This window comes from Cricetulus griseus (assembly GCF_003668045.3).
Source record: "Cricetulus griseus strain 17A/GY chromosome 1 unlocalized genomic scaffold, alternate assembly CriGri-PICRH-1.0 chr1_1, whole genome shotgun sequence".
Taxonomy (NCBI): Eukaryota; Metazoa; Chordata; class Mammalia; order Rodentia; family Cricetidae; genus Cricetulus; species Cricetulus griseus.
Genome location: NW_023276807.1, coordinates 23,340,625 through 23,366,172, shown reverse-complemented (window position 1 = coordinate 23,366,172; position 25,548 = coordinate 23,340,625). Strand labels below are relative to the sequence as shown.

The window sequence follows — 25,548 nt, the reverse complement described above, 5'->3', positions numbered from 1 at the left end:
GTGTGGCCTATGAGGGCCTATGATCATGGGCAGGCTTTGAGGTTGCTTTTGCTCAAGCTTCACTCGGTGTGACACTCAGTCTACTTCCTCTTTCCTGAAAGATGTATCACTCTAAGCTCCAGCACCACTTCTGCCTCCATGTTGCCATGATTCTTGTCCTGATAATGGACCAAACCTCTAAAACTTAAGCCACCACTAAAATGTTTTCTTTGTATGAGTTACTGTGGTCATGGTGTCTCTTCATAGCAATAAAAATCCCCACGACAAGGCATGAGCTACTATGAACAATTTTAAACAACAGCATTTGTAGGATCTCTCTCTCTCTCTCTCTCTCTCTCTCTCTCTCTCTCTCTCTCTCTCTCTGCTCTCTGTGTGTGTGTGTGTGTGTATAAATATATATGTCTGTGTGTACATTCATTTGTGTGTGTTTGTGTGTATTAATATGGGTGTACATGTGAAGGTGAGAAGCCAACTTCAGGTGTTAGTCTGCCTTCCACCTTAACTGAGAAACAGTCTCCTATTTTCTGACACATACAGCAGGTTAGCTGGGAATTCTATTGTGTCTGCCTGCCATCACTGAAATACAGATTCGTGTTGTCATATAAAGCTTTTCATGAATTCTGGGATATCCAAACTCTGGCTATCAAACTCACACAGATAACTTAGCCCATAAAAGGCATTTTCATATTTATGTTGATATTTCATTTAGCAAGTTTTATGATTATGTACTTAGGAATTTAATTTACTGTGGATTAGAAAAATCTTAATAATGCATCCCTGTGAAAAGAATTTGAATGTTCTCAGCTGGAGGTATTCCTCATGATACAAACTCAAGATGGTGTATTTTCTCCAACGTGTGAAGGCCATGTGAAGCATGTACATAAATTCCCATGCATTCATCTGAGACGATAAACTGAAGAGGTGAGCCAGAATGTTTCCTTGCCAAAACAACAAATAGGAAGAATTACATCTGTAAGCACAATACAGAATAAACCTATTTAACTCTACTAAAATAAGGCTTACTGCCTTGTCTCAAAAGAAAGCTCCCAGCATCCTCTACATGTTCCCACATTATGCTAAAATCACTAGAATGAATAAGAGTATTCTGGCATAGCACAATGTATGAAACACAGCTTTAATTGTATTCCAAACTTCCTTTATATAGTATCAACACAGCAAGCACTGGACTTGTAAGCTAGAACAGGGTTCCTGCACAGTAGATGCACCTACTTTATACTCTAAGAAATGTGAAATTCTGGGTTCACAGTTCTATTTAATGTCAAACCATCATGAAATAGTATTACAGTGGAAAGTTGCTAAGGCTGCCTAGGAATGAGAAGTTGTGCCCCATACATTGCGTAAACTTTGCTATCTCATTGACCCCTCCCCTTATTCTCATTGCTTATCCTTATTCCACAGATAAGAAAAGGTGGTAACAGAGGCCTAGATTACTCCAATAAGCATTACACAGTATATGGTAGGACTGTGGGTTACATTCTAAGCCTCTATAATTCTGTAATTCACACCCGGGTACACTTCACCCTGTACCTCATAATAATCACTACTAGTAATGGTAACAGTTTCACTACAGAAACTCTTCTTATCTTCACAATAGTATTTTTTATAATAATAGTCAAGTTTATTTGTCAGTTACATGGTATACTGGCTACTGTGCTGTGCAACCCTGTTCTAAATTATTGCTATTTTCTTTTCTATGAAGTAAAGTAATAGCAATGACAGACAGTTTTATGAAGTGGTTGTACCATATTATAGCATCATATTGAAGAAGAATTTGAGTTTCTCCAACCCAACTAAAACTATGAGCTATGGAGCTACAGATGAGTAATGACTGCTGAGAGAGGGGAATTAGTTTTCCCCAGGGATGAGCCTCTTAATTGGTTATCAAATACCAAGTGGTCAGCTCTAAAATCATATACCTATAAGCAACACTAATGGACTCAAGTTGTATTTGTATAGGGGGTACGTGTGCATACAAAATATAAGAGAAAAAGAGGCCACTAATTTGAGAGGGAATATGGGAAGATAGGAATGACTGGAGGGAAGAGAAGGAAAGGGAATTGTGTAATTATATTTAGTTTTAAGATATTTTCAAATGGGCCAGGCGTTGGTAGCGCACGTCTTTAATCCCAGCACTCAGGAGGCAGAGGCAGGTGGATCTCTGTGAGTTCGAGGCCAGCCTGGTCTCCAGAGCAAGTGCCAGGATAGGCTCCAAAGCTACACAGAGAAACCCTGTCTCGAAACCGCCCCCCCCAAAAAAAGATATTTTCAAATGAAAATAGAAAGTGGACCATATAGCTAAGCAAAAAGTTCTCAAACAAGAAATATTAATAACCAATAAATGCCTTTGAAAGTGTACAATGCCCTCAGTTATCAGGCAAAGGCACTGAAGTCAAAACAGCCAATATCAGGAAGACAAATGACAACAAATGTGACATATATGTGGGGAAGGGGAAGTGCTTATACACTGCTGTTGACTGTGTGACCACAATGAGTGTAACCATTGTGGAAATCAGTCAGGGGGTCTCAAAAAACGAGAAAAAGAACTACAATATGACCTATCTATATCACTCTGGAGCATATACCCAAAGGGCTTTATATCAGACCATACAGACACTTGCACAACATAAGCACTGCTGCTCTGTTTACAATACCTAGCAAATGGAATCAACCATGGTATCTATCAACTAATAAATGGATAAATAAAATGCTATACACTCACATACATATACACAATGGAATATTACTCAGCTTTAAAGGAAAATGAAATAATGAAATTCACAGGTAAGTGACTGAAACTGGAAAACATTATACTAAGTGAAGTCACCCAGGCAAAAGGAAAGTAGGAAGTGGAATACTACGGGCAGGAAAAAAATGCAAGCAGGAAGGATGGGTGGGAGATGAGGACCAAGATGTTGTTGAAAGCCTTTACCAAAATGAAGTGTGCATGTAAAACCTATATGGAAGCATACACACTCCCACCCAGAGAAACAATCAAATTAGAAGAGATAGTAGAAAATAGGTGACATGACAAAAGAAAGGGAAAATACTAAGGGGGAATAAGTGGGGGAATGGGGACTGGATGAAGGGGAGGTAACTCAAAACTACATATATCTGGAGGTCCACAAGTTTTAAGTTGCTCAAATCTCTCTATCTCCCTCTCCCTCTTCCTCTCTCTCTCCCTCCCCCCTCTCTCTCTTGCACATGCACACACACACACACACACACACACACACACACACACACACACACACACACACACGTATATCACATATATTTCTTTGTATATGACTCTCCTGGTTTTTATTTCACTTCTCCTGTCATTGCAAATGTATTGTTCTCTTTCACCTCTCAAGAGTGAACTTCCCTTAAGTCTTATTTCTATACCTCCCCCCTTGAATCGTACAACTTAATGAGCACCCATGAAGCCCCATACTCATCTTCACATTTTAAACCAAATCTCTCTTCCAAGTTGCTGACACTACTTGATTCCTCCTCGCCTGTTTCTCAAAGTTATCACAAAGACAAGCAACAAAGCTGAATCTTAGGACCCCCCACCTAACCCTCTGGTCATCACAAAAGCTGGTGGTACCAATCACAAGTCAATTCAAGCACAATCCAATAGGAAGAATAGCTGTAACTTCAGGCTCTGGAATGTCTCTCAAATCCTAGCATTCTCCCACCACCACCAAGCCCTTGTTTCAGTTCCTCTCATCTAAAATTCTACTGGTGCCCTAGCTAATCTATGCACAAGTATGCTTTGGGCTTTCATTCAACCTGTTCTTGATACTGCATCCAGCATAATCTTTTGAAAATACTAATGGAGTTATATCAAAACTCTCTTAAAGGGATCTCACTTTTAAGGTAAAACAAACAATATAAATATGAAACAACAGTCATGTATTGGGATATGTGTCTCTAATCCCAGTACTCGGGAGGGTGAGGAAACGGGGCTCACAACCTCCTGGGCCTGCCTGGCACATACCAAAACCCTGTCTCAAAAACTTTATGTGAATACAGATGTAACTCAAAAGCATAATAGGAAAAGCTATTTGAAATCATAAATTACTCTATATTGAAAACATATCTCAGCAAAGAATTAAAAATTGTAAATAAAATTCTCACAATTACAAAACATTGATAGAGCACAAACATAATACATATCACTGCAAAAGGAAAACACATCTTATTTTGTAATTCCTGTTCATGATCGACTTCATTAAATAATACTCAATACACTGATATTCAAAATATGCAAAGTTGATAGAATTCCCTTGGAGTTTACTATAGCAGGATTTAGCCCCAGAGAGGAAACAAATCAAATCAGCTTTAAAAATTTTGTTTAAATTTGCTGGAACTATGTGGTATGAATGAATAATGCCAGGAAGGAATATAAAAATAAGCAAACAAAATGAAACTGGTGGATCCGGCCAAAGAAGTGTTACAAGGATGTGTCATGCACAGGTCTTATATTAATTAACAATACAAGCCTAAAATGTTTGGAATAATCTTCAGCAATAACATGTCAACTTCTATCTTGATTGCCAGTCCTTGGCTTCACAACTCTCTTGAAGCACTATGTCCGAAAGATTCCATGACATTTTGACACTCACTTAAGATGCTGTTATTTATACAGAACTTTGCAAGTGAACCAAATATTTGCCAGTTAAGGACTGGACAGTTGCTAATTTACCAACCACATGTGAACAATGGCTTCCAGTTTTCAAAATTCAAAGATATGTGTTTTTGTGTCTAGGACTTCAACTGTGGCATATAGTTCAACAAATACCTGTTGAGATCTTATAATGTGCTGGTCACAGGGCAGGTAATGCAAATAAGAAGACAATTAGTAGAAGAGATCTACCTGCAGGAGCTTTTAAGACCAGAGAATGACTTAACTGAAGAGCATTTTAATTAAAAATAAAATCAATGTAATACATTGTGATCATCTTGTCTGATTGTAAATATCAAATCAAGAGCTTGTGTGCTTTAGACTCTGACTGCAGCTAGTCATACTTTCACTAAAACATCCCCAATTAAATGTGCCTTTCTAGAGGATTTACCTTTAAAGATCTATTATTTACACCCTCCCACATTGACAGCCAAATGATTCTGGAATGCTGTTTTTCATAAAGCCATGAATGATAAATCAAGAACACAACAGACCATCCAAAAATTATATTTTAATTTTACCTTGTAATGCTCAATGCCAAATATTTATTTCCTCAGATATTCTGGTCAACCTGCTTCTCTCTATAGTCAAGAGGAAAACAGCTCATTCTTTGCTTTCAGAAATTGCTGACTGAATTTCTATGGTTAGAATAACCACCCCACTCCATCCTCCCACTCATCTCATTAGCAGCCTTAGGTGACTCTAGTCCACATCTTTTGAATCTACTCATTCATTCATATACACCATTTCAAATGACTGGGCACCTGTTATATGCATTTGTGATGGATGCAACAAAAACTGATGCCACCCTCAGCAGTATATTCTATACCAAGATGAAAAGGTTGAGTGAAAATGCGATGAAAATATATGCACAGAAGGCAAGTACTGAAACCAGCCTGGGAAGTTTGGGAAGATGTAGCAGATGAGGTGTCACTTAAGCTAATTTTAAAGGCCAGGGTAAATTTAGATTAAAAGGAAAATGTCTGAGAGAGAGTAAAGTATGAGTGGAGTCACCAAGTAGTAAGGTAGCAATGAAAATTGACTAAGTCAATGGAAATCAGGAAGGTGTAGGCAAAACAAAAGACAAAATGAACTGGATACAGACCCTGAAGTTTCAGCTTCATTGTGGATAACAAAAGAGATGCTACCTGCGAAACTCAAAGCATCCTATTTAGGCAAAGAGCTAGGAAATTTATGATGGATGTCAATAAATTTGAAGTGCCTACAAGACATCCAGTTCAAGAGATACCAGAAGGCCAGGCAGTGGTGGTGCATGACTTTAATTCCAGCACTCAGGAGGCAGAAGCAGGTGGATCTCTGCGAGTTCGAGGCCAGCCTGGATTACAAGAGCTTGCTCCAGGACAGCCTCCAAAGCCACAGAGAAACCCTGTCTCGACCAAACAAAAACAAAGAGATACCAAAAAGGATTGCAGTAAGAATTCAGAATTTAGCAGAAAATTCAAAATGTGTGAATATAGATTTAAGAATCTTTCGCATGTACTTGGAATTGAAGCCACCATGCATACAAAGAAAGAAATAACAGGCTATAGTAGAACCTTTAAGAAGGTCAATATTTGAGATTCAAGATGGGGCACAATGGAGACATTTAGAAATACTGAAGGCAAATGAGAAGAAAATGGAACTGCTGATGGCAGAGAAGAGGGTGCTTCAAGGTGACCTTCAACTCTTACTATAATTATCACTCACATTATTATTTTCTAAGTTTTACCAATGATATGATATCTGCTTCTTATAGTCTATAATTGGGTGTGTTTGTTTGTTATAGTTTTCTGTGTGCAAGGCCCAGAGGTGTTCACTACACTGCCTTTATAAAATTCAGGAACTAGTCACTGGGCTAATTATCAATCACATGGTATGTTCTGTATGGACTAGCTGAAGTCATTGGATGACCAAACACCAGGGAATGTCTTTCCTCATGCCTGTGTCTAATCAGGCTTCAGGCCTTTTCACACTAGCATCAACATCAAGTTTCCCCCCCCCCCGGGCTGCTATATTAAGTGGTAATATTTGGCCTAGGGTACAAAAATCATCTATAATTTCATATTACTGGTTTGAGACTTCACCTTTTAAATTATACTTTTGTGAAAAACAGTGATGATGTTCAGATTTCACACCAGAGTAGAAGCTATTCATAACTTTTGCTTTACTAAGTTTTAACAACCAATATAGAAGAGATTGCCTATATCAATGTATTTCTATTTCAAATACCAGGATGTAAGATATATCCTTTTTTTTCAGAAAGAAGGGATTAGGAAAGAATATTTAAGCTCCACTATATTACAATACAGAGACAACCAAGAAAGATAAATCTGCTAAGCTGTGTGAAATATAAAAAAGAGAAAGCCACTGGGGTTACCTTACTTTTCTTCCCATCTGTTTCTACCCAGACACTAAGTAATTTTTCTGACCTTAGCAGACCTCTAAATGTCTACATATACTACCTCATATTTAGAAAAAAAGCACATATATTACTATATTTACATTATATTTTTGAAAAATACCGATATTTTGACTTAAACAGAACACAGGTACTAAAAATATAGCTTAATTTTTCTAAAATAATCTGCAAAACAAAAATGAAAACAAAAAATAACATTTTACAGAGTTTCTCATTTCGTTTCTTTAAATGACAAGAGCAGGGTTGGTGAGGAAGCTCAGCAGTAAAACACATTTGTTGTTTGTGGTGATTTGAATGGATTTGGACCCCATAACCTCATAAGGATGTGTGGCTTTGTTGGAGTGAGTATGGCCTTGTTGGAGTGTGTCACTGTGGAGTCAGGCTTTAAGGTTTTCTATGCTCAGGATACCACACCATGTCTCAGTTCACTTCCTGTAGCCTTCTGATGAAGGTGTAGCCAACACCATGTCTGCTGCATACCTCCATGCTTCCTGCAATGATGATAATGGACTGAAGCAAGCCACCATAATAAAATGTTTTCCCTTATAAGAGTTGTTCTGGTCATGGTGTCTCTTCACAGCATTTGAAACCATAACTAAGACACTGTTCTTACACAGTATCCAGGTTCAGATGCCAGAACTCACAACAGCCTAAAACTTCAGTTCCAGAGAACCCAATTCCCTCTTCTGGCCCCTGTGGGCACTTGCCCACATACAGTACGTACACATTCATTCAGGCATCATATACACTTACGCACAAAATTAAAAAGTAAATAAATATTAAGATAAGTTGTTAAGATAAATCGTTCTGCCAAAAGCTGCCTGAGCCCCACCGCCACGTGTGAGCTTTACGCCAGCCGCCCGCCTGAGTTAGGGCCCAAATGAATACACAGAAACTTGTATTAGGTACAATGCTGCTTGGCCAATGACTAAGATTCTCATCTATTAGCTCAGTCTTAACTATCATAAACCTATATATCTTAACTATCATAAACCTATATATTTTATAAGACTTATCTTATTGGATGCCTTATTGGCGTCCCTCCTTGCTGGTGGATCACATCGTGCCACTGGAGCTGGAGCGGAGGGGAAAAAGGGGCCCTTCCTGTTTCTCCTTCACTTAAATATGAGTCTCCTTGCTATGTCACTTCCTGCCTGGATCATTACTTCTCTACTACATTTCCCAGAATCCTCTTTGACTCCTAGTCCTGCCTAACTTGCCGTTTCATTGGCCAAACAGTATTTTATTTAACAATCAATAAGATAAACATACACAGAAGTACTTCCCCCATCAATAAGTATATATGACATTAGCAGTCATGAGATCCACAATGATTGTGCACCAATAACCGACAACTTGAAAATAACTTGGTATCTTAGTTACATTTCTATTACCATGACAAACACCATGACCAAAAGCAACTTGGGAAGAAAAGTGTTTATTTCACCTTTCAGGTTACAGTCCATTATAGATGGAAAGAGGGAAGTCAAGGTAGAAACTCAAGGCAAGAGCCTAGAGGCAGAACTGAGTGTCGATCAGAGGAATATGTTTACAGGTCTGCTCCTCCTGGCTTGCTCACTCTGCTTTCTTAAACAACCCTGGACCACCCTGCTGGGGCAGCAGCACACACAGAGAACCAGGCCCTTCCAATCATTCATTAATCGAGAAATTGCCCCCAACAGACCTGCCCACAGGCCAATCTGATGGAAGCATTTTCTCAGTTGAGGTTCTTTCTTCCCAAATGACCCTAGTTGGTGTCACATTGATAAAAAAAACCTAGCCTGACCACTTGGTTTCTTGAAATTAAGAGTATTCTTCAAAGATCAATGAACAATACTTCAGGTACAGAAATACAAGTTGAGAAGTAACAAAATAAACAAAGCAAGGTCTGGCTAGAGCAGGGAACCTGCATTGGTAACTGTCACTGTATTGTCTTACTTGTGAATATATATCCATATTAAATATGACAGCCCATTACAAGACAATAAATAGCCTAAGATATCTACATGCCAGTATAGACACTTTAATTGGTTTTCAGTGCACATGTCTTCTCTATATAAACATAATAATATCTTCCAGACAAGTAACTTAACTTAATGATGAGTAATAAAAAAGTACTAAACAATGTATAAATCATTAACTGGGTATTATCATCTATATTATCTCAGTTTCATTTATTATGCTTCTTTAAAATAGCTAATATTCTAATTAATGCCTTAACAACTTACAAATTACATAAGATCCTTTTCAACAATATTACATTATCTTACTACTTAAACTTCAAAGGGATTATCAAAATATTACATTCTAAAATCTATTTAAATGAATTCACACTCCAGGGATATGGTCTCTAAACTGCAGGCTGTACTTTTGTTAGGCTCAAAGGAGAATTTTCATAGACATTCCTGTATGAAGTTGTAGCTTATGACTATTATTTGAAAAGTGATTGAAAATTTGAATCCAGCCTTGCCATAAAAGAAGCATCTACTGAGGGTCTATGAAATGCAGTGTCTCATTTTCATCAAATCATTACTGCCAGCCAAACAATGACTTTCAAGAGTCTATTCTCCTTGTTTGCCTTACATACTGCTCTGATAAATTTTAAGATTTTAATTGCTTGCTTTACAGTGGTTTGATACAAATATTTAGCCCAGAAAAAATCTATACAGAGGAAAATATAATCTAATTTTTCATCTAAGTTGATACTTAAAATTGACAGCACGAAACACTATCCATAGCAAGAAATTGGTATAAAAATGAAGGCAAATCAATATATAAGCCATTCTCCCTTTAAGCAATCCTAGTTTTTCTTTAAATAAACACTTATATGTATAGGAAGCCTTCATAAAATAGCAACAGAAGTAGGAAAGCCCCAAGCCTATTCTGTAGTACAGTCCCTTGTTGTCAGCTATCTGCCTGGCCTAAGTCAAAATAAATGCACATAAAACCTGATATAAGAAGGTAAGACTATGCATGCAGAAAACATGAGGCATTTAGTACAGAAATGTTAAAATGTTAAATGTTTATGTTACATCAACAAACAGAAAGCTAGAAAGATAAACTACTTGACAAGTAATCCCTCATTCAATGTTACAAGTGAATTATTTGTTATACCCCGTGACACAGAAGTTAACACTTTTTTGTATTTTAGTAAAAGATAACAAAATAATTACCCTAAGAAATTACCCTAAGCTAATTTCTCTTCTCATTTGGAATTAGGTTTGCCTTGTTATTATTTCAAAATTTACTATTTTCCCATTATTTTATGCTATAAATATTTATGAGCTATTTAATGAGAAATAATGAAAATTATAACTTCAGATAAGGCTTTGTGATTATTTTTACCTTTTAATCCCTTGGCAAATTCCCACCTTGGTGTAACTGCACTCTTGGTCACACTGCCTTCACAAAACTATGGGCGGGGCCAACTCTACCACGACCTCCTCCCCACAAGGAGGATGACTCTGGGGTCAGCTATATTTTGAAAGTGAAAAGGCAGTAAGACCAGTTTCTTAGGTACAGTAATTTGAAGTTTAAATGCATTTCTGCTTGGCCATCTTAAAGCCTCAGGAGTGGCAAGCACTCCTTACAACTTCCACTGTATACATCAAGCAAAGAAACTGAATAGGATGACCTGATGATGTTTAAACCAATAGAAAGTGACAGTATTAAGACCAACACCTAGTGGGGTATAGTGGTACATGCCTTTAATCTCAGCACTCAGGATTTTAGAGTTGGGACCAGCCTCATCTACAGAGTGAGTTCTAGAATACCCAGGGCTACACAGAGAAGTCCTGTCTCAAAAAAGGCAAAAGCAAACAAAGAAAAGAAAACAACTACTACAATAAAAAAAGAAAAAAAAAAAAAGAAGACCAAGACAAAAACCTAGTTCAGTAATGTATATAGCAATGCAGTGGTCAAACTTGCAGACCATGGAAGCTCTTAAGTGGCAGGAACCATACCAGCGATAAGAACAGTGTCTCTATTCTACCCACACAGCCCATTGCCTGGCCTAATTTTAATGCATTCCATTGTAATACCTGGTCTTATTGTTGAATCAGCTATCATCATTCTATGAATAGGAGTGTCCTACCTGATAAATAAAATTCAGAAGAGCACAACTGAGAAGAGAAAGCCTCACAGCTGAGGAGAGAAGTGTCAAAATGTGAAAGTATGAGGGAGACCTGTGTGTGAGAGGGCAAGTAGGTCAGAAAAAGAAATGTTAGGGAGATGTGTGTGCTCAGAAATGTATAGGGGATCCCACCAGCCACACCCAGTGCTCCTGCTGCTTAGAAGATTGGCTCTCTGGATCCTCAGACCAAATTCCATAAGCAAGGGGCCAGGAAACCTAAGTTCTAAAAACTTCCCTCATATGAGAAAACAAACCAACACACAAACAGGCTGGACGGCTTATCTAGAGTTGAGTAGGGGATGAATAGCCTTTGTGAGCATCCAGTAAGATATTTGATAGTAGAAAGGAAAAAGGACATTCTAGCTCCCTACCAACAGCAGAGGAACAAAAGAGCCCATGATCCCTGCCCATACCCACACTTTTTATTATAGACTTTTAATGAACAGTAAGGGCAGGAATCACTGTATAGGAGTTTGAGGATTTATTACTCTAGATGCCCTGTGCCTCCAGAAAGGTTTCTTCAACTCACAAGACCAAATCTAGACCATCAAAACTCATCTCTAAAGATCCAGTGTTCAAAGTTGTTTAAAAACAGAACATAAACCATTAAGGTAAATGAAATTCAACACAATGGCACTCTTTATAATCCATGCAAAACAAGCTTATCCATATGCTTCTTGTAGACGTGGGAGAATAGAGTGTTTCAGGAATTCACACTGGCATCTTTCTAGGAGGTTTTAGACTGGCTTACACAAGCCAGCCTGCCTGTTGAACAAGTTGAACAAACGGCCTTCAGGAGAGGTTGTGTTTCTATTACTCAGATTGGCAGCAGCCCAATGATCATACTGATTTGCATACCACAAAGTACCTTAAATTTGGTCATGTAAATACATAAATAGTAGTGTTTTATTAAGAAAGAACATACACAAGTTCAATAAATCACCACAGATCAACCAAAAAAATAGTTTTGTATCTTTCCATTATTTTTAATACTACGTCATTGCTTTCATTTTTTAACTTCTCTTTAATATACATATTCCCATTAGCATTTGGGAATATCATGGTGTGTGTGTGTGTGTGTGTGTGTGCACATTTATTAAGACACTTTTTTTCAAAAGTGAAAAAAATCCCTGCATAGTTCAGGGTTAGCCTTCCCAAGGTCTAACCCCACAGTGTGGGGTAGGATTGATGCCACCAAGTGTGCGTGCTCCTCCTGTCTTTTTCTGCCAACAGTACATCTTGTATTCAGAAGCTCATATTCCAGCCACTTTCACTCTTCTCTAATCATCCTTTCCCTTTTTCTTCTCATCCATCCCTGCTTTAACTATAGAATACAGTATGCCTGGATATAACATGTGAAAATGTTTGTCAATAGAAATAGACCTACATTATCGCCACCCCTCCCTGCCCCCAGTCTCCCTAATCTGTGTTTCATTCTTTTCTGGTTGGCAACTGATGTTTCTCTAAATGAGTGCTTTCGATATTTTTCAAAATACAATACGACATGCATACAGAGGAAGAGCAGAAACATGTAATGTAATAGCAGCTTCTACTTCATCTCTTCTCTCCAAGGAGGTTATGTTGACAAAAATGAAGTCCCAATCCCCAGTAAGAAGGCAGGGATGCTCAAAGTCATCTTTGTAGTCCAAGTCATATCTTGGTAAGTATGGAACCACATAAAATTCTAACAATTTTCTAACCCACATTCACACAGTAAGTGGAAGAACTAGAAATCGAATATTGAAAAAAAAAATTCATGGTTCCAAAGGCCTTTCCCGTACTATGACATCTTCCATCATCTTTGAATTGGAGGCAATTCCCTTCCCCTCAATCCACAGGAAGGTTTTGTGAACCAGTGTAAGTAAACCCTGCTCCATTAAGACCAGTAGCTGATATTCTAAGTCAGCTTAATCTGTCAAACTACTTCTCTGAATTGCAAGAAAGACCAAAAAATAAAGGAAAAAAATCCATGTTAGAGGCTTCTTTTTTGTTATGCCTGGGGAAGCAGCTGCATTTGTTGTTAAAAGTCTGGGTTTGAACCCTGGTTGAGCCATGTATGTAAATCACTTTAGGATCATCACTGAAACCCTGAGGATAGGTTGAAGATCTGAGATTTGTGACACCTGGCATATCTTCTGCAGTGGATGCTGTGAGGATTCAAGCACACATTGTAAGTCAGCACAGTTCACCTGTGTGATATCACACCAATTAGAGTAATGGCTAGCATGCAGTAAATACTCAATAAATGTAAGTCAATTTCAGCAACCATTTCAATATGGTTTTTAATTTACATCACTGAATCATTCCCTTAATCTCTACTTAGACTTCTTTTTTTTTCTCTTACTTTTCTGAAGCTCATTGAGAGAAGGGATAAGATTTTACCTATAAAGAGATCTTCTCTGATTTAGGTCCCGGATAACACAGTTTTCCATCTATATAATATATTGGCCCATAATACCTAGTAACAGGTATTGAAGGAGCATTCATTGAGGAAGTGAGGTTTCAGAAAGGTTCCAGTTCACACACATACACACACACACACACACACACACACACACACACACACACACACACGGGGGTGGGGGGGGAGGGGGGAGGAGCAAGAGAACCAAAAATTAAGAACTCTGTTTTACAAACACATCAATTATGAAACAAAATTTTCCAGAGTCAACTTTTTCTAGTTATAAAGCAGTATTACTTAAAATTAGAAAAGTTAACAAAAAATATGATCATATTGATGAAGTATTTCCAAGTAACTTTAGGCAATATTTTTAAATTCTTGAGGGGGAAGTAAATTGATTTTTTCTATTTATATCTATTTAATGTCATCATCAAATCTATCCAAGCAGTAATTTCTATCAAAACTAACTATACAAATATACTCTAATTTGTATTTTGTAAGATGGCTTTACAAAACCTATCCATTTTCTCATTCTCTCTGTGGGAGTTTGCTGTTATACCTTGTGGAGAAGCAGAGCTAGCACACAGTAAGCCATGCAGGGTGATGGTCCCGCACTGATAAAAGTAAAATTTAAATATAATTTCTCTGTCCCCAGAACTTTAGTTCTGTTTGGGTCTGTCATAAAAGTAGTTTTTCGGATATGTGATATGCTGGATCAAATATTGCCACAAAACTCTTTTTCTCTTTCAGCAAGTACTCCAACGGCCAGTGAAAAGCATCCTATCCTATTCTCTGATCATTTTCGTTGGCAAGTTTAGAAGAGGCCACCACCAATGACTAGATGTCATGAATTGCCCCTTACCTATGTGTCATCTGAATGGCTCCTTGATCCCTAGTTTCTAAGACACAAAGTTCCTTCTAGGAAAGAAGATGTAGCACTCTCTCACTAACAGCACACACCATGACAGGCTTACATGGAAGCACACCGGTATTCCAAAACACTCTCAAACCGACCACTGCACAAAAGGCTGTGACATTAGCGGAGGAGGCTGATTGATAAAGTTAATGCAGAAGTCCGGGATTATCAGGAGCTGTTGTTGTATAACAGCTTTACATGCTGCAATCCTATGTGAAATCGTGCCATAAAGGAATAGTATTTGCAAGCCCGTGGAAAGCCAGAGAAAGATATGTTAGACACGGGCAGTCAGGCAGAGCTTTTAATTTCCGTTGGTCCATGTAAATCCGTACAATATTACATTGACCCTAGGTGGTTAGAAGGTTTGCAATTCTGTCTTAAAACTCATGCACTCCCATTTAGAATCCATCACTCTCCACAAGGCTTCCAACAGCCAATGAAGAAGCATTATGGCCACTACTTGTACTGTGCCTCCCTTTCCTATCTGGACTCTGTCAGGCAGCAGCCCATATTTATCACTAGCTGCTGGAGGCCTCCATCTACCTGCTGTCTGCAGCAAGCACCAAAAGAAACAGCAGCAAATCTGCAAATATTAGGCAACAGGACAGTGTCCAGGACAGGTGGCAGGGGCTGCAGCACTGAAGACAGATGGACTAACAACCACGCAGACAGACAGCAGCACCATTAGACACCATCTATTACTTCCAGGCTCAGAAGAGGGGAAGCCTGCAGCACCAGGGACGTCATTCTTCCACTAGGGACAGGAAGCAGATTAACGAGGGTTCTGCCTCCCTCAAGCTGGCAGGCTTAAAGTATTTGTTTTTTTGGATGAGAAGGAGCAGGGAATTCAGAAACCTGCTGCTCTTACAGAGCCAGGCCAGCCCTGGCCTTCTGAGTTAATGGCCTTTTATTTTCCCAGTATCTATAATGAAACAGGAAGAATGACTGAATCTCTACTATTTTTCTGTGGCCAGACACCCATATCTCTCCTTCCCTACTCTAGCTTTTGCTTGGGGGGACCCACAGTCTGCATGCAGCTTCTCCTATTCCCCTGTGTGGCTCTGCTGCACAGAAGGGAAGGAGACACCTTCCCAGACAGCACCTTCCGTTCACTAGGCAATTCTAGGGAGTGTGAGGAAGGCCAAGCAGGGTGTGCTCTATTCCCTGGTGTTACCCCCTGCACCCTCTCTACACTTCCCTGCAAACATCTAACTCCAGATGCAACAGGTTCCCTTTGGCTCTTCATGCCAATTGCCTGCCCCAAATACACCTTCTGCATCCACAGACGATACCAAGACATTGGTACCAGTCAGGGTATCTACATACCTCCACCCCTGAGAGGACAACTTTACTGAAATTATGAAGACTTCCCAAGGGAAGACAGAGTTGAGATCTCCTTGAGCTTCACTCCATGGGCGAGGCTAAGAATCAAGCAAAGCTCAGCTTGGATGGCAGTACTTGCAAGCAGTTCTGAAGCAAACAGCAGCACGGTGTCACACACTCCTGCACCACTAACAACCAACCCTATCCTCTCCCCATCCCCAAGAAAATGGGGCACCAGGCAAAGGCCCCTGAAGGGTGGATGGGACCTAAAGACAGGGGTGTGCTGATACTCCATCCCTGTCTGCTTCCGTCGGGAACCGAGAAGGCCCCAGAGGTCTCTTGGAAGCCAAAATGAGGAGCCCCTATTTTATTCAGGCCAGAGTCAACAATCAGAAATCAGCCTCTGTCATTATCAGAAACTTTGCACTGCCAATGGCATTACATATGGGCAAGAAAATGTGTCTTCATTCAGTTATTCTGTGTAGAAGACTAGGAATAACAGGTTAAAGAGGAGCAGGAAGGCAGGTTACCAAAGATGGCAACTGCCCAAAAAAGACCCAACCTTGCAATGTAAGTGAATGAGCACCAAAACGAACACTAAAAATAAGCATTTTTATTATATAAATACCAGCACCCTTCACTGTTGTAACTCAGATCTGCTCAACAACTCCAAAGAGAGGAGCCTGCCCTCAGCACCTCAGCACCTCCACCACCACCCTTTTCTGTACTCACCCTCTAGTTCCTAATCTGCCCTCAGCCCAGGGCCCTTTCCACTGGGTGGGATCAGCTTCACTCAGCTCTGCCTATCTCACCCTAAGGTGGTCCCCCGTCCACCTAGTCCTCCTAGGCACTCTGTCTCAAGCTATCCTCCTGGGGTCCTAGGTTTCCTGGCTCTATAGGGTCCTCTCCTTCCTCCGGACTCCCAAATCTCTACCCTGCTCAAGCCAGGGGCCCCTAGCCCCAAGGTGGGCACCTCTGCCCGCACCCCTGCACCCTTGCCAGCCCCTCCCCCACACTGAGCCCAGAGGACCGGGTGAGTGAGTGGTGAATGGGCTGATGGAGGCACCACCACCGAGGGATGGATGGCGCGCCTTAATGGGGGGGGGGGGCGCTTACTTGAGCATGGCCTCTTCTTTTTCTTCCTCTTCCTTCTGCCGGTCCATCACTGCCATGATAATGTTCCTCTCCTCCTCGGTCAGGTGGCTCAGGTCGGGCAGTTCTTGCATAGGGGGAGGCACCGTGGGTGGGCGAGGACCGCGGGGCCCCACGGCCGAGGACATTTTCGTGGCCTGCCCGCCCCCTCGGCTCGCTGGCTCTCGCTCTCACCTTTCGGATTCACGCCCCGCAGCTGCGCCCCTGCCTGCTTTCCAAGCTCACAGCGAAGCCCTCCCGGCGGCGGCAGCGGCGGCGGCGGCGGCGGCGGCAGCAGCAGCAGCAGCAGCGGAGCCGGGGACAGCGAGGACCCAGTCTCTCATGATGCTTTGCCTCCCGCCGAGCCCGGATGCTGCCTTTGTTTGGGTCGCCCTGGCGAGGCTCGGGGCCGCCTGGCCGCCTCCCGCAGCCCAGCCTCGGCCGGCGGGGGCGGGCAGGCGGAGGCGCGGCGAGGGGGCGAGGGCTGGCGCTGGGCTCCCAAGCGCGGCCGGGCGCGGGCTGGGCTGGCGGGCCGGGGCGGGGCCGGGCTGGGGCCGCCCGACGCTGCTCGCTCGCGGGCTCCGCTGCCTCCAGTTTGGGGCTGCGGGAGGGAGAGCGAGAGTTTGGGTGTCAGTTAGGCGGAGTCTCGGAGCTTCGCTCCCGGGTGATGCTGCTGCTCTCGCAGACATAAGCTGCCAGCCACTCAGTCCCGGAGCCGCTCCGCCCACGGGCACCACCCACCCACTCCCCGGGTCCGAGCCACGCGTGCCCCGACCGCTTCCCCCCACGCTCGCCGACGTGCATACTCCACTGCTCTCTCCCCAGGTACCCCTCACCCTGAGTCATCCTCCCTTTCCAGGTCCTGGTCCATGTCATCCTTCTCAGCCCTATTTTCCCATGGGTTACATTAATCATCTTCATCCTCGCTACAGTCTTCATCACTGATGCTGTTTGAGCACCCACAGTGTTTGGAACAGCAAGATGGAACACCCTCTAGATCTATTTTTCCCCCTTCCTGCCACCATGTCGTTCTGCTTTGCTTGTCAAGTGTACACAGCCACAGTAGTGTGCAGTTTTCTAGATAATTTTGTTGCACACACACAGCATACACACATCCAACAACCTGAATTGTCATTGTATTCTTCAACGCAATCTCTCTCTTGACGGCTCTCTCTAGAACTGTCCTGCTATGTATCCTCAATTTGCCTTCAAGACGCCCCACCACACAGTAACTCTTTAATTTGCCATTTGGGGCACTGGGTAGCCCCATCAGACTGCATAACTGCACTTCGCTGGTGCTTGTAAATGGATTATCTACTCTAATTCCTCCAGTGATGTTCGCTATCGTCATGTACTCACTTCCCAGCCTCCGTGGGTACTTCTCCAGCAACACTGATGCCAGGATAAGAAAAACACCCACCCATATCCTATTGTATTTAGAAGCTTCTTCTCAATGCCTGGTGCAATGATGGGCATTTAGGAGGCGGTTCTCTTGCTGATAAAGGTAAAAATTAATAGACAATTCTTTCAGAATAGGTAATGTTATCGGCTTTGAAACCTGGAGACTGAATTTTGTTAATGCAATTATAAAAGAATCAATAGAGAGAAAAGTTCAAATTGAGCCATTTCCCAGTAAGGATCTCATAGCAATGATAATGAAAGACCTGATGGGCTACTCTCCTGGGGAAAGTCTTTCGGTAGTTCCACAAGCAAGATAGTGCTAAGTTCTTCCTCCAAGCCTAACTTTGTTAACTAAGATGTGGAGGGGGAGGGGGGTGGCAGCAGGGGGAGTGTAGGATGCTAAAATCCTCCAATTTAAAGACCTTAGAATTTACTTGATTTTGCCTGTAAGTGCAGTTATTTTCATGTGGACACATACATTTGAATTTTCTCAGTAATTAAATGCTCACTACATGCTGTATTAACTTGGTTCCTAAGATTAGATCTCCCTTCTGACCAGAGCTCTTTGAATTATTTGAAACAGTGACCATGTCGGCTTCAGTCTTCTCCAGAGTGAATGAAGTCAGCTTACCCAGCTAGTAAAGTACAGCGGTGCTCTTTCTGTGTCTGGTCCTTCTTGCTGTCTGACTTTGAATGCATTTAGTTCTCCCACCACCCCTCCTTCTCTCTCCCCCTCTCTCCTTACAACATACTTATCAAATGTATCATAACCAAGAGCAAGCTTTGGTTCTTATGTTTATTAATGCTGTATAATCATCATGTTTATTTATACCACACAATATTGTGTTTTATACATGTATATGTGTGTGTGTGTATGTGTGTGTGTGGTGTGTCAATGAAATAAGTGTGCAGTCCACTGTTTTCCTCTGATATTAATCAGTACTGATGTCTAGCCAGATTTTCTCTTTTCTCTAATTAAGCAGCTGATAGAACACTCTGGTGAGCATCTTTACTTCATTAAAAAAAAAATACTTGCTTCTCTTCATCAATCATATATTTAAGAAGATTTAAAAAAGAAGAAGAAAAGAAAGAGAAACTACCATGGGTTGCAATTCTGACTCTACCCAAGAGAGTCTGACCCTGGCTGAGTAACCTTCTTTGCATCTGTGTAAAATGGGAGTAGACGTACTTAGCTCAGAATGGATGATGAGTATTTAATAGGACACTAAAGTTTTTATCTGTGTGAAAACCACTTTGTATTTTTTTTAATTTCTCCAAGAAATATGCCTATCTCTAAGTTATTCAGACATCAGAAGGTGCTGGAGTATAGACAGCTCTGTCACCCTGCCAGATGTCTATCCCTGTGGAGTCAACATGGAAATGCAAATAGGCTGGGGACAAAGGCCACCTCATCCTCTGGAGGTTCACAACCAGTTGATTCTCCCTCCTGAAATTCCTCTAAAGTATAAATAAAGGACTTACAGAGCCTCAGTTAAGATGAGAACTGGCTGAGTAAAACACTGGACAGTAAGGATTTAACAAATATTCTATAATGGTGCTTTTAATTCATCTTGGTTGCTATAATAAAATAACATTGGTGGAGTGGCTTATATAACAGAAATTTGTATTTGGAAGGCTCTGAAAGCTGAAAATTCAAGATCAAGATGTCAGCAGACTTCATTTCTCCCGAGGCCTTTCTTCTTGGCTTAATGATGGCTTCTGTATGCATGTGTCCTTGGTGTGTGTGTCTCTCCCTCCACAGGCAAGAACACCTCTCCTACTAGATTAAGACCTGATGTCTATAAACTCATTTACCCTTATTTACCTGTTTAATTTAGACCTTGTGGGAGTTGGTGAGATGGCTCAGCAGGTAAAGGCACTCACCAAGAGGCCTGATAACCTGAGTTTGATAACCAGAGCCAACATGGTCAAATCGAGACCCAGCATACACACACACACACACACACACACACACACACACACACACACACACACACGATGAATGATGAATGATGAATGATTCTTATCTCCAAATGCAGTTGTACTTAATAGAACTGGAAGTTAGAATTACATGACAAATTTAGGAGGGAATATAATTCATTACATAACAATTTGTCATAATTCCTTGGGGAATTAAATGGGTGCTGACCTGTATTATCTGAATATCAGTAAAAGGAAATCTGCTTCTCAAATATATTTCTGTTCATAGCTACCTTACCAGGCCGCATACATCAGTGTGAAGTTAGTAAGTGAATAAATGACTGTGTGTCTATACGTGCCAGCACATGGTGTTTCTCCTTAAGCCATTGTGAAGAGGATCAAAACAAAATTTGAAATTACAAAAGGATAGTTATTTTTTTAATTTACATGCAGAAAAGCAGAACTTCTCTGTACTTAGGTTAGCAAGCAAACAGTTATATGCACCCAAAGTGCACAGTGAGGTTAAGTAGTTCCTGGAGGCACTCTACTGAAACACATTCAACAGACTTGGGGAAATGTGCACAATAGCTCTCTTCCAGAAATTCACAAGGTGCATTACCAAATACAAAAGTGCTAAGGTAAAATCATTTGCTGCAGTAACGAAACCTGCTTTACATGGTTGGTTACATTTCTCAAATGCATTGGGCCATAGAGCTGTGTTGTCTCCTGATGGAAAAACATGCTTCAGTCAAGGTTTGGAGAAAAACTTGACTTACCACCTGGTTTGACCAGTATTAGTAAAAAGAAATTAAAATCTCAATTATCAACTAATAAGCCATGTATCAAATGTCTATGAGAGCAAAAAGAACACTGTTTTGGACAATGGTCTGATGCTATTCTTTCCATTGATACTCTAAAAATCATCATTTCTCAAAACCACTCTAAAATTGGATACTGGAATTCATTATTAATTTAATTCAATTAGCTGAGGTTTTAACTATAGAGTAGAAAATCACTGACACAAGTCAGTTTTAGCCCCTCATTACAACTTGAGAGCTTCCGTCAGTATTATTGCCTTCAAAATCAAATCATCCAAAATTCAGATAGTGACCTTATTTGTGAAGCCATTTTGGATTTGCTGTCCTTATAAAAGATGGGAACACAGACACCCAGGAAAAAGGAGGCTGTGTAAAAAAGACACACACACACACACACACACACACACACACACACACACACACACACACACACGGGAAATCAGGCCATGAGAAAGCAGAGGCAGGGAGTAGAGCCATGGTGCCACATAACAAGAAATGCTAGGAGCCTTCAGAAACTGGAAGCAGCCACCTCAGAGTCACTCCTGGAGACTTCAGAAAGAACATTGCCCCGATTAACCACTTGGTTTTATAGTCTTAGCTTTCACAATTGTGAAAGAATAAACTTCCATTTTTTTTCAAGCCATAGTTTGCAGCATTGTTATAAAGTAACCTGAGCACATAATATAGTAGCTATGTGTATTTTGATGTATCCATGGATATCCCTGAGTTCTGTTTTACATAACAACTGCCTTCCAGATTTTCAGGGAGGAAAAAATATGGTAGACATGCACACGGTGCCTAGAACATAGAAGGAACTTGATCCATTTATTCTTTTACTGTGCATTGACTGAGAAGTTGTTTTGTTGGCAGTGCTAAAGGCACATACAACAGAGAATCATAGTGAATTAACAAATGGTGGCCATGAAAATAGGACACAAATGTCCTATTTTGTGAATAAAGTTTTACTGGAACACAGGCACAGGCTGTGTTTCGTGTGCTGTCTATGCCTGCCTTCCTACTGCAGTGATAGCTGATGCAACATAGACCACATGCACCAAGCTTATAATAATAATTGCTTTCTCTCTCTTTATGAGAAGAGATTACTGGCTCTTACTCTAGATGCTTGCAATGCTGAGAGGCAAACATAAGTAAGCACACAAGAATGGTACATGAGAATTAATCTAGACAGTAACTTGCCATATGCAATAGGAATTGTGACTCCGAAAGTGGGGAGTCCTGTGATTATATACATGAAGGTTAAGGAGAACTAAGCACAGAATACAATCATAGATGTGGTAGAGACAAGGTCCTGAGTCAGGAAAGGCCAGTCCTGGAGGAACAAAAAGTAGGCCAGTGAGGCAGGGTCATTGTGAGGGGGACAAGACAATCTCATATAGGACATCATCAAGTAGGACAAGGAATGCTGTTTTATCCTTGTGCACCAAGAAGCCACCGAAGAACTTAGAAAGGAGTTATATTTGCATTTTTAAAAGATTACCTGTGGGTGGCAGGGAAATGGGTTGCAACAAGGGAGAGTGGGCACAGGAAGTCTGTCTAGAGGAAATTAAAATGTCCTGAAGTAATGTGAAGTAGTGTGACTGGAAAAACTGAACATATTCAAGATGTGCCTTCCGTCCTGAATCTGGAGATCTGTGAAGAGGTGATATGCAGGCTGTGTGGTGAGGAGAATAACTGAGAGTCTGTTTTGATCTGAGGTTGTCAGTCAGTGACAATGGGTCACTATAACTGATATGAGAAATTTGTGTATCTCCAGGAAGTATATGTCATATAAAGGTACCAAAATCTTATCATCATCTAAAATCTCAAAACAAGAAATAGATTTAAATTTAGGTTGTCAATTGACCATTCTATCCAAAACGTTTTTATAAAACTTAAACATGTAATGGTTTCCTTAAAAAAACATATTTATTGTGTGTGTCTAAGTGTATGACATGGGTGTACCCATACCAAAAGAGGGCAGGGAAGGGTGTTGGATCCCCTGGAGTTTCAGTTGGAAATAAGCCTCCCAGTGTAAGTGCTAAAAACTGAATTAGCTTCTCTGAAGAGAAGCAAGCCATCTCTCCAGTCTCCAAGGATTTTTATATCAGAGGTTGGCCCGAGAGCCAAATAGGCTTTGTTGCTCTTATGACTATGAGAAAAGTGAAGATTCCATGAATATAAATCAACGGAAGTTAGCATGCACATTCCTACTCACAGAGGGTCTATGGACAATGTCCTACTAAGCGTCTTCTCTGAGGGACTGATGAGAAGTACATTTGTGTTTCAAGGTTCTGTACATATATTGGGATTATTTGGTTTTAATTTCTAAATAATTTTCAAGTAAAAAAAAAATTTCAAACAGCAACAGCATATGCTGACATGTACCTTGGCTAGCAGGCGGAATGCTTCCTAGAGCTCAGATCTTCTACTTCTATTCCTGTGTACTCTTTCACCATTCCCATGAATGCCCACACGATCTACTACACCAAATGGGTTTCATGTAAAAGGATAATATGCTCCTGTTCTCAAAGGACATTGGAGTTTGTGCCCATGCCATTTGTATGAATACTATTTACCTAAACATGCCCTGATTTGGGTGATAAATTAAATGGTCACTTTATTTATATGCAGTCATACTAATTTGCAAAAATGTAGTCTTTCTGGCTTCAAAGAATGCTTGGCTCTCAGGAGATGTTGCTGAAAGTATTTGGCGGAGACTGAGTATTAGATTTGGGCATCAATTCAGCAAAAAATATGTATTTTAATCTAAAATCTGGTAAGGTTCCACTATTGTCATTATTTCATGAGGAATTCCATGTGTGGGGATGTTTCTGTCCTAGAACCAAAACGGACCTTTGTCCTCTTTTCCTTTTGTGGGCCATACCAAATTAATATTCTTCTCTCTTCCACTGATTTCCTTTCAGTCTGTGTCTTCTGGCTCACCACCACAGTTCATGGCCTCTGTTGCCCTCTTCAGAGGCTGATCACCTTCCATATTAGTCAAACTTAGAATGCTTAAATGGCAATAGCCATTTATATTATATTCTTTTCCAGGCCCTCTTTTTGCATTGGATAATTTGCATTTTTATATTATGTGATGTGAATTGTTCCACCTTAGATGCCTTAACAATTTCCTAGCATTATTCTTTGGAGAATGCCTTCTGAGATTCTATATTAAGTGGACCGAAGTGACAAAGTGTTAATGTCAATCAATCCAGTCAAGCCATGTGCAGTCTTTCTCACTTATGACGGATCTCTCTCTCTCTCCTAAAGAGTTGTAAATTAATTGACTTTAAAACAAATTCTTACATTTCACTACCTACAAATCTGAAAGCACCATAAATTAAAAAGGTTTAGACAATAATTCCTATGAATAGATCACTAGGTAGGCGACTAAACTACAACAAATTGAAAATACTTTTGCTAGACTTGGTATTAGATTATATTTGTATTAAAATACCACTTTATTTTAATAGAGACACTTCAAAATAAGATAGAAGCACATACCCCTTCCTAAGGACGTGATTTGGCCCCAGATGCTGGGAAGTGATTCCCTGAAGTAAACACTTTGATTAATGTTGGCATGCCTCCTTTAAGGAAGTGAGAAACCTGATAAAATACAGCTTCCTGTGTTGGCCTCACAGACCTGAGTGCCACAGATTAGAACCTGACTTTGAATGTTCATAAACTTGAATTTCTTCATCTCTAAAATGGAAAGAGGCGAATTATCTCCTATAAATATTCTTGACATTTGTATGATGATAACATTTCTTCAGCTTGTGGCATGCTCCAATCCTGTCTTAATTCTTCTACATGGATTATTACATTTTTCTTTTTAAACAACAGACATGCAGTAGTGATAACTTTGGGGGTCAATATTAAGCCTAACTAGTGGAGAACACTGTCTTCCGCACAATCTTGAGATGCAGATCAATATTTTCCTTGATCCCTCAAGAACAGCTTTCAGGTAATTATTTTCCCTCTAACTTGCAAAGTTCCGCCTACTCTGTGATTTACACCCTCCTTTTTGATTGTTCTACATCAATCCTGAGTGTTACTCTCAGTTATCAAAAGATTTATCTCAATCTTCTTTTGTACCCTAATATCTGCCAGTACTCAAGGACAACATTATCAACACCTTCATAGATACTATACACACACACACACACACACACACACACACACACACACACACACACACCTAAATACATAAATTCAGTCTGTATTATGTTACTTGTATGTGTGTTTTCAGGGCTAATCATTTGCTTTTTGATAACCAGTTGTCGTGCTCTTCCCTGGGGAGACTGTTTCTCTTGTTCTCAGCATTCCTAAATTGCTTGTAGTTCTTTATATAGGGGTAAAGTCTTCTCCATCCACTTCAGCATGTCTATTGTTGT

The 25,548-nt window shown here is 40.5% G+C and overlaps 1 protein-coding gene across 8 annotated transcripts in view; it reads right to left on the bottom strand.

The window, feature by feature from the left end:
• The window catches only part of Rims1 (regulating synaptic membrane exocytosis 1), a 474,432-nt gene extending 457,271 nt beyond the window's left edge, over nucleotides 1-17,161 (bottom strand). For all 8 annotated transcript variants that reach the window (XM_035453142.1, XM_035453143.1, XM_035453144.1 and 5 more), the window contains exon 1: nucleotides 16,998-17,161. In XM_035453142.1, coding sequence (XP_035309033.1) covers nucleotides 16,998-17,161 — 164 coding nt within the window. The remainder of the gene's footprint in view (nucleotides 1-16,997) is intronic.
• Between the last annotated feature and the right edge of the window lie 8,387 nt (nucleotides 17,162-25,548).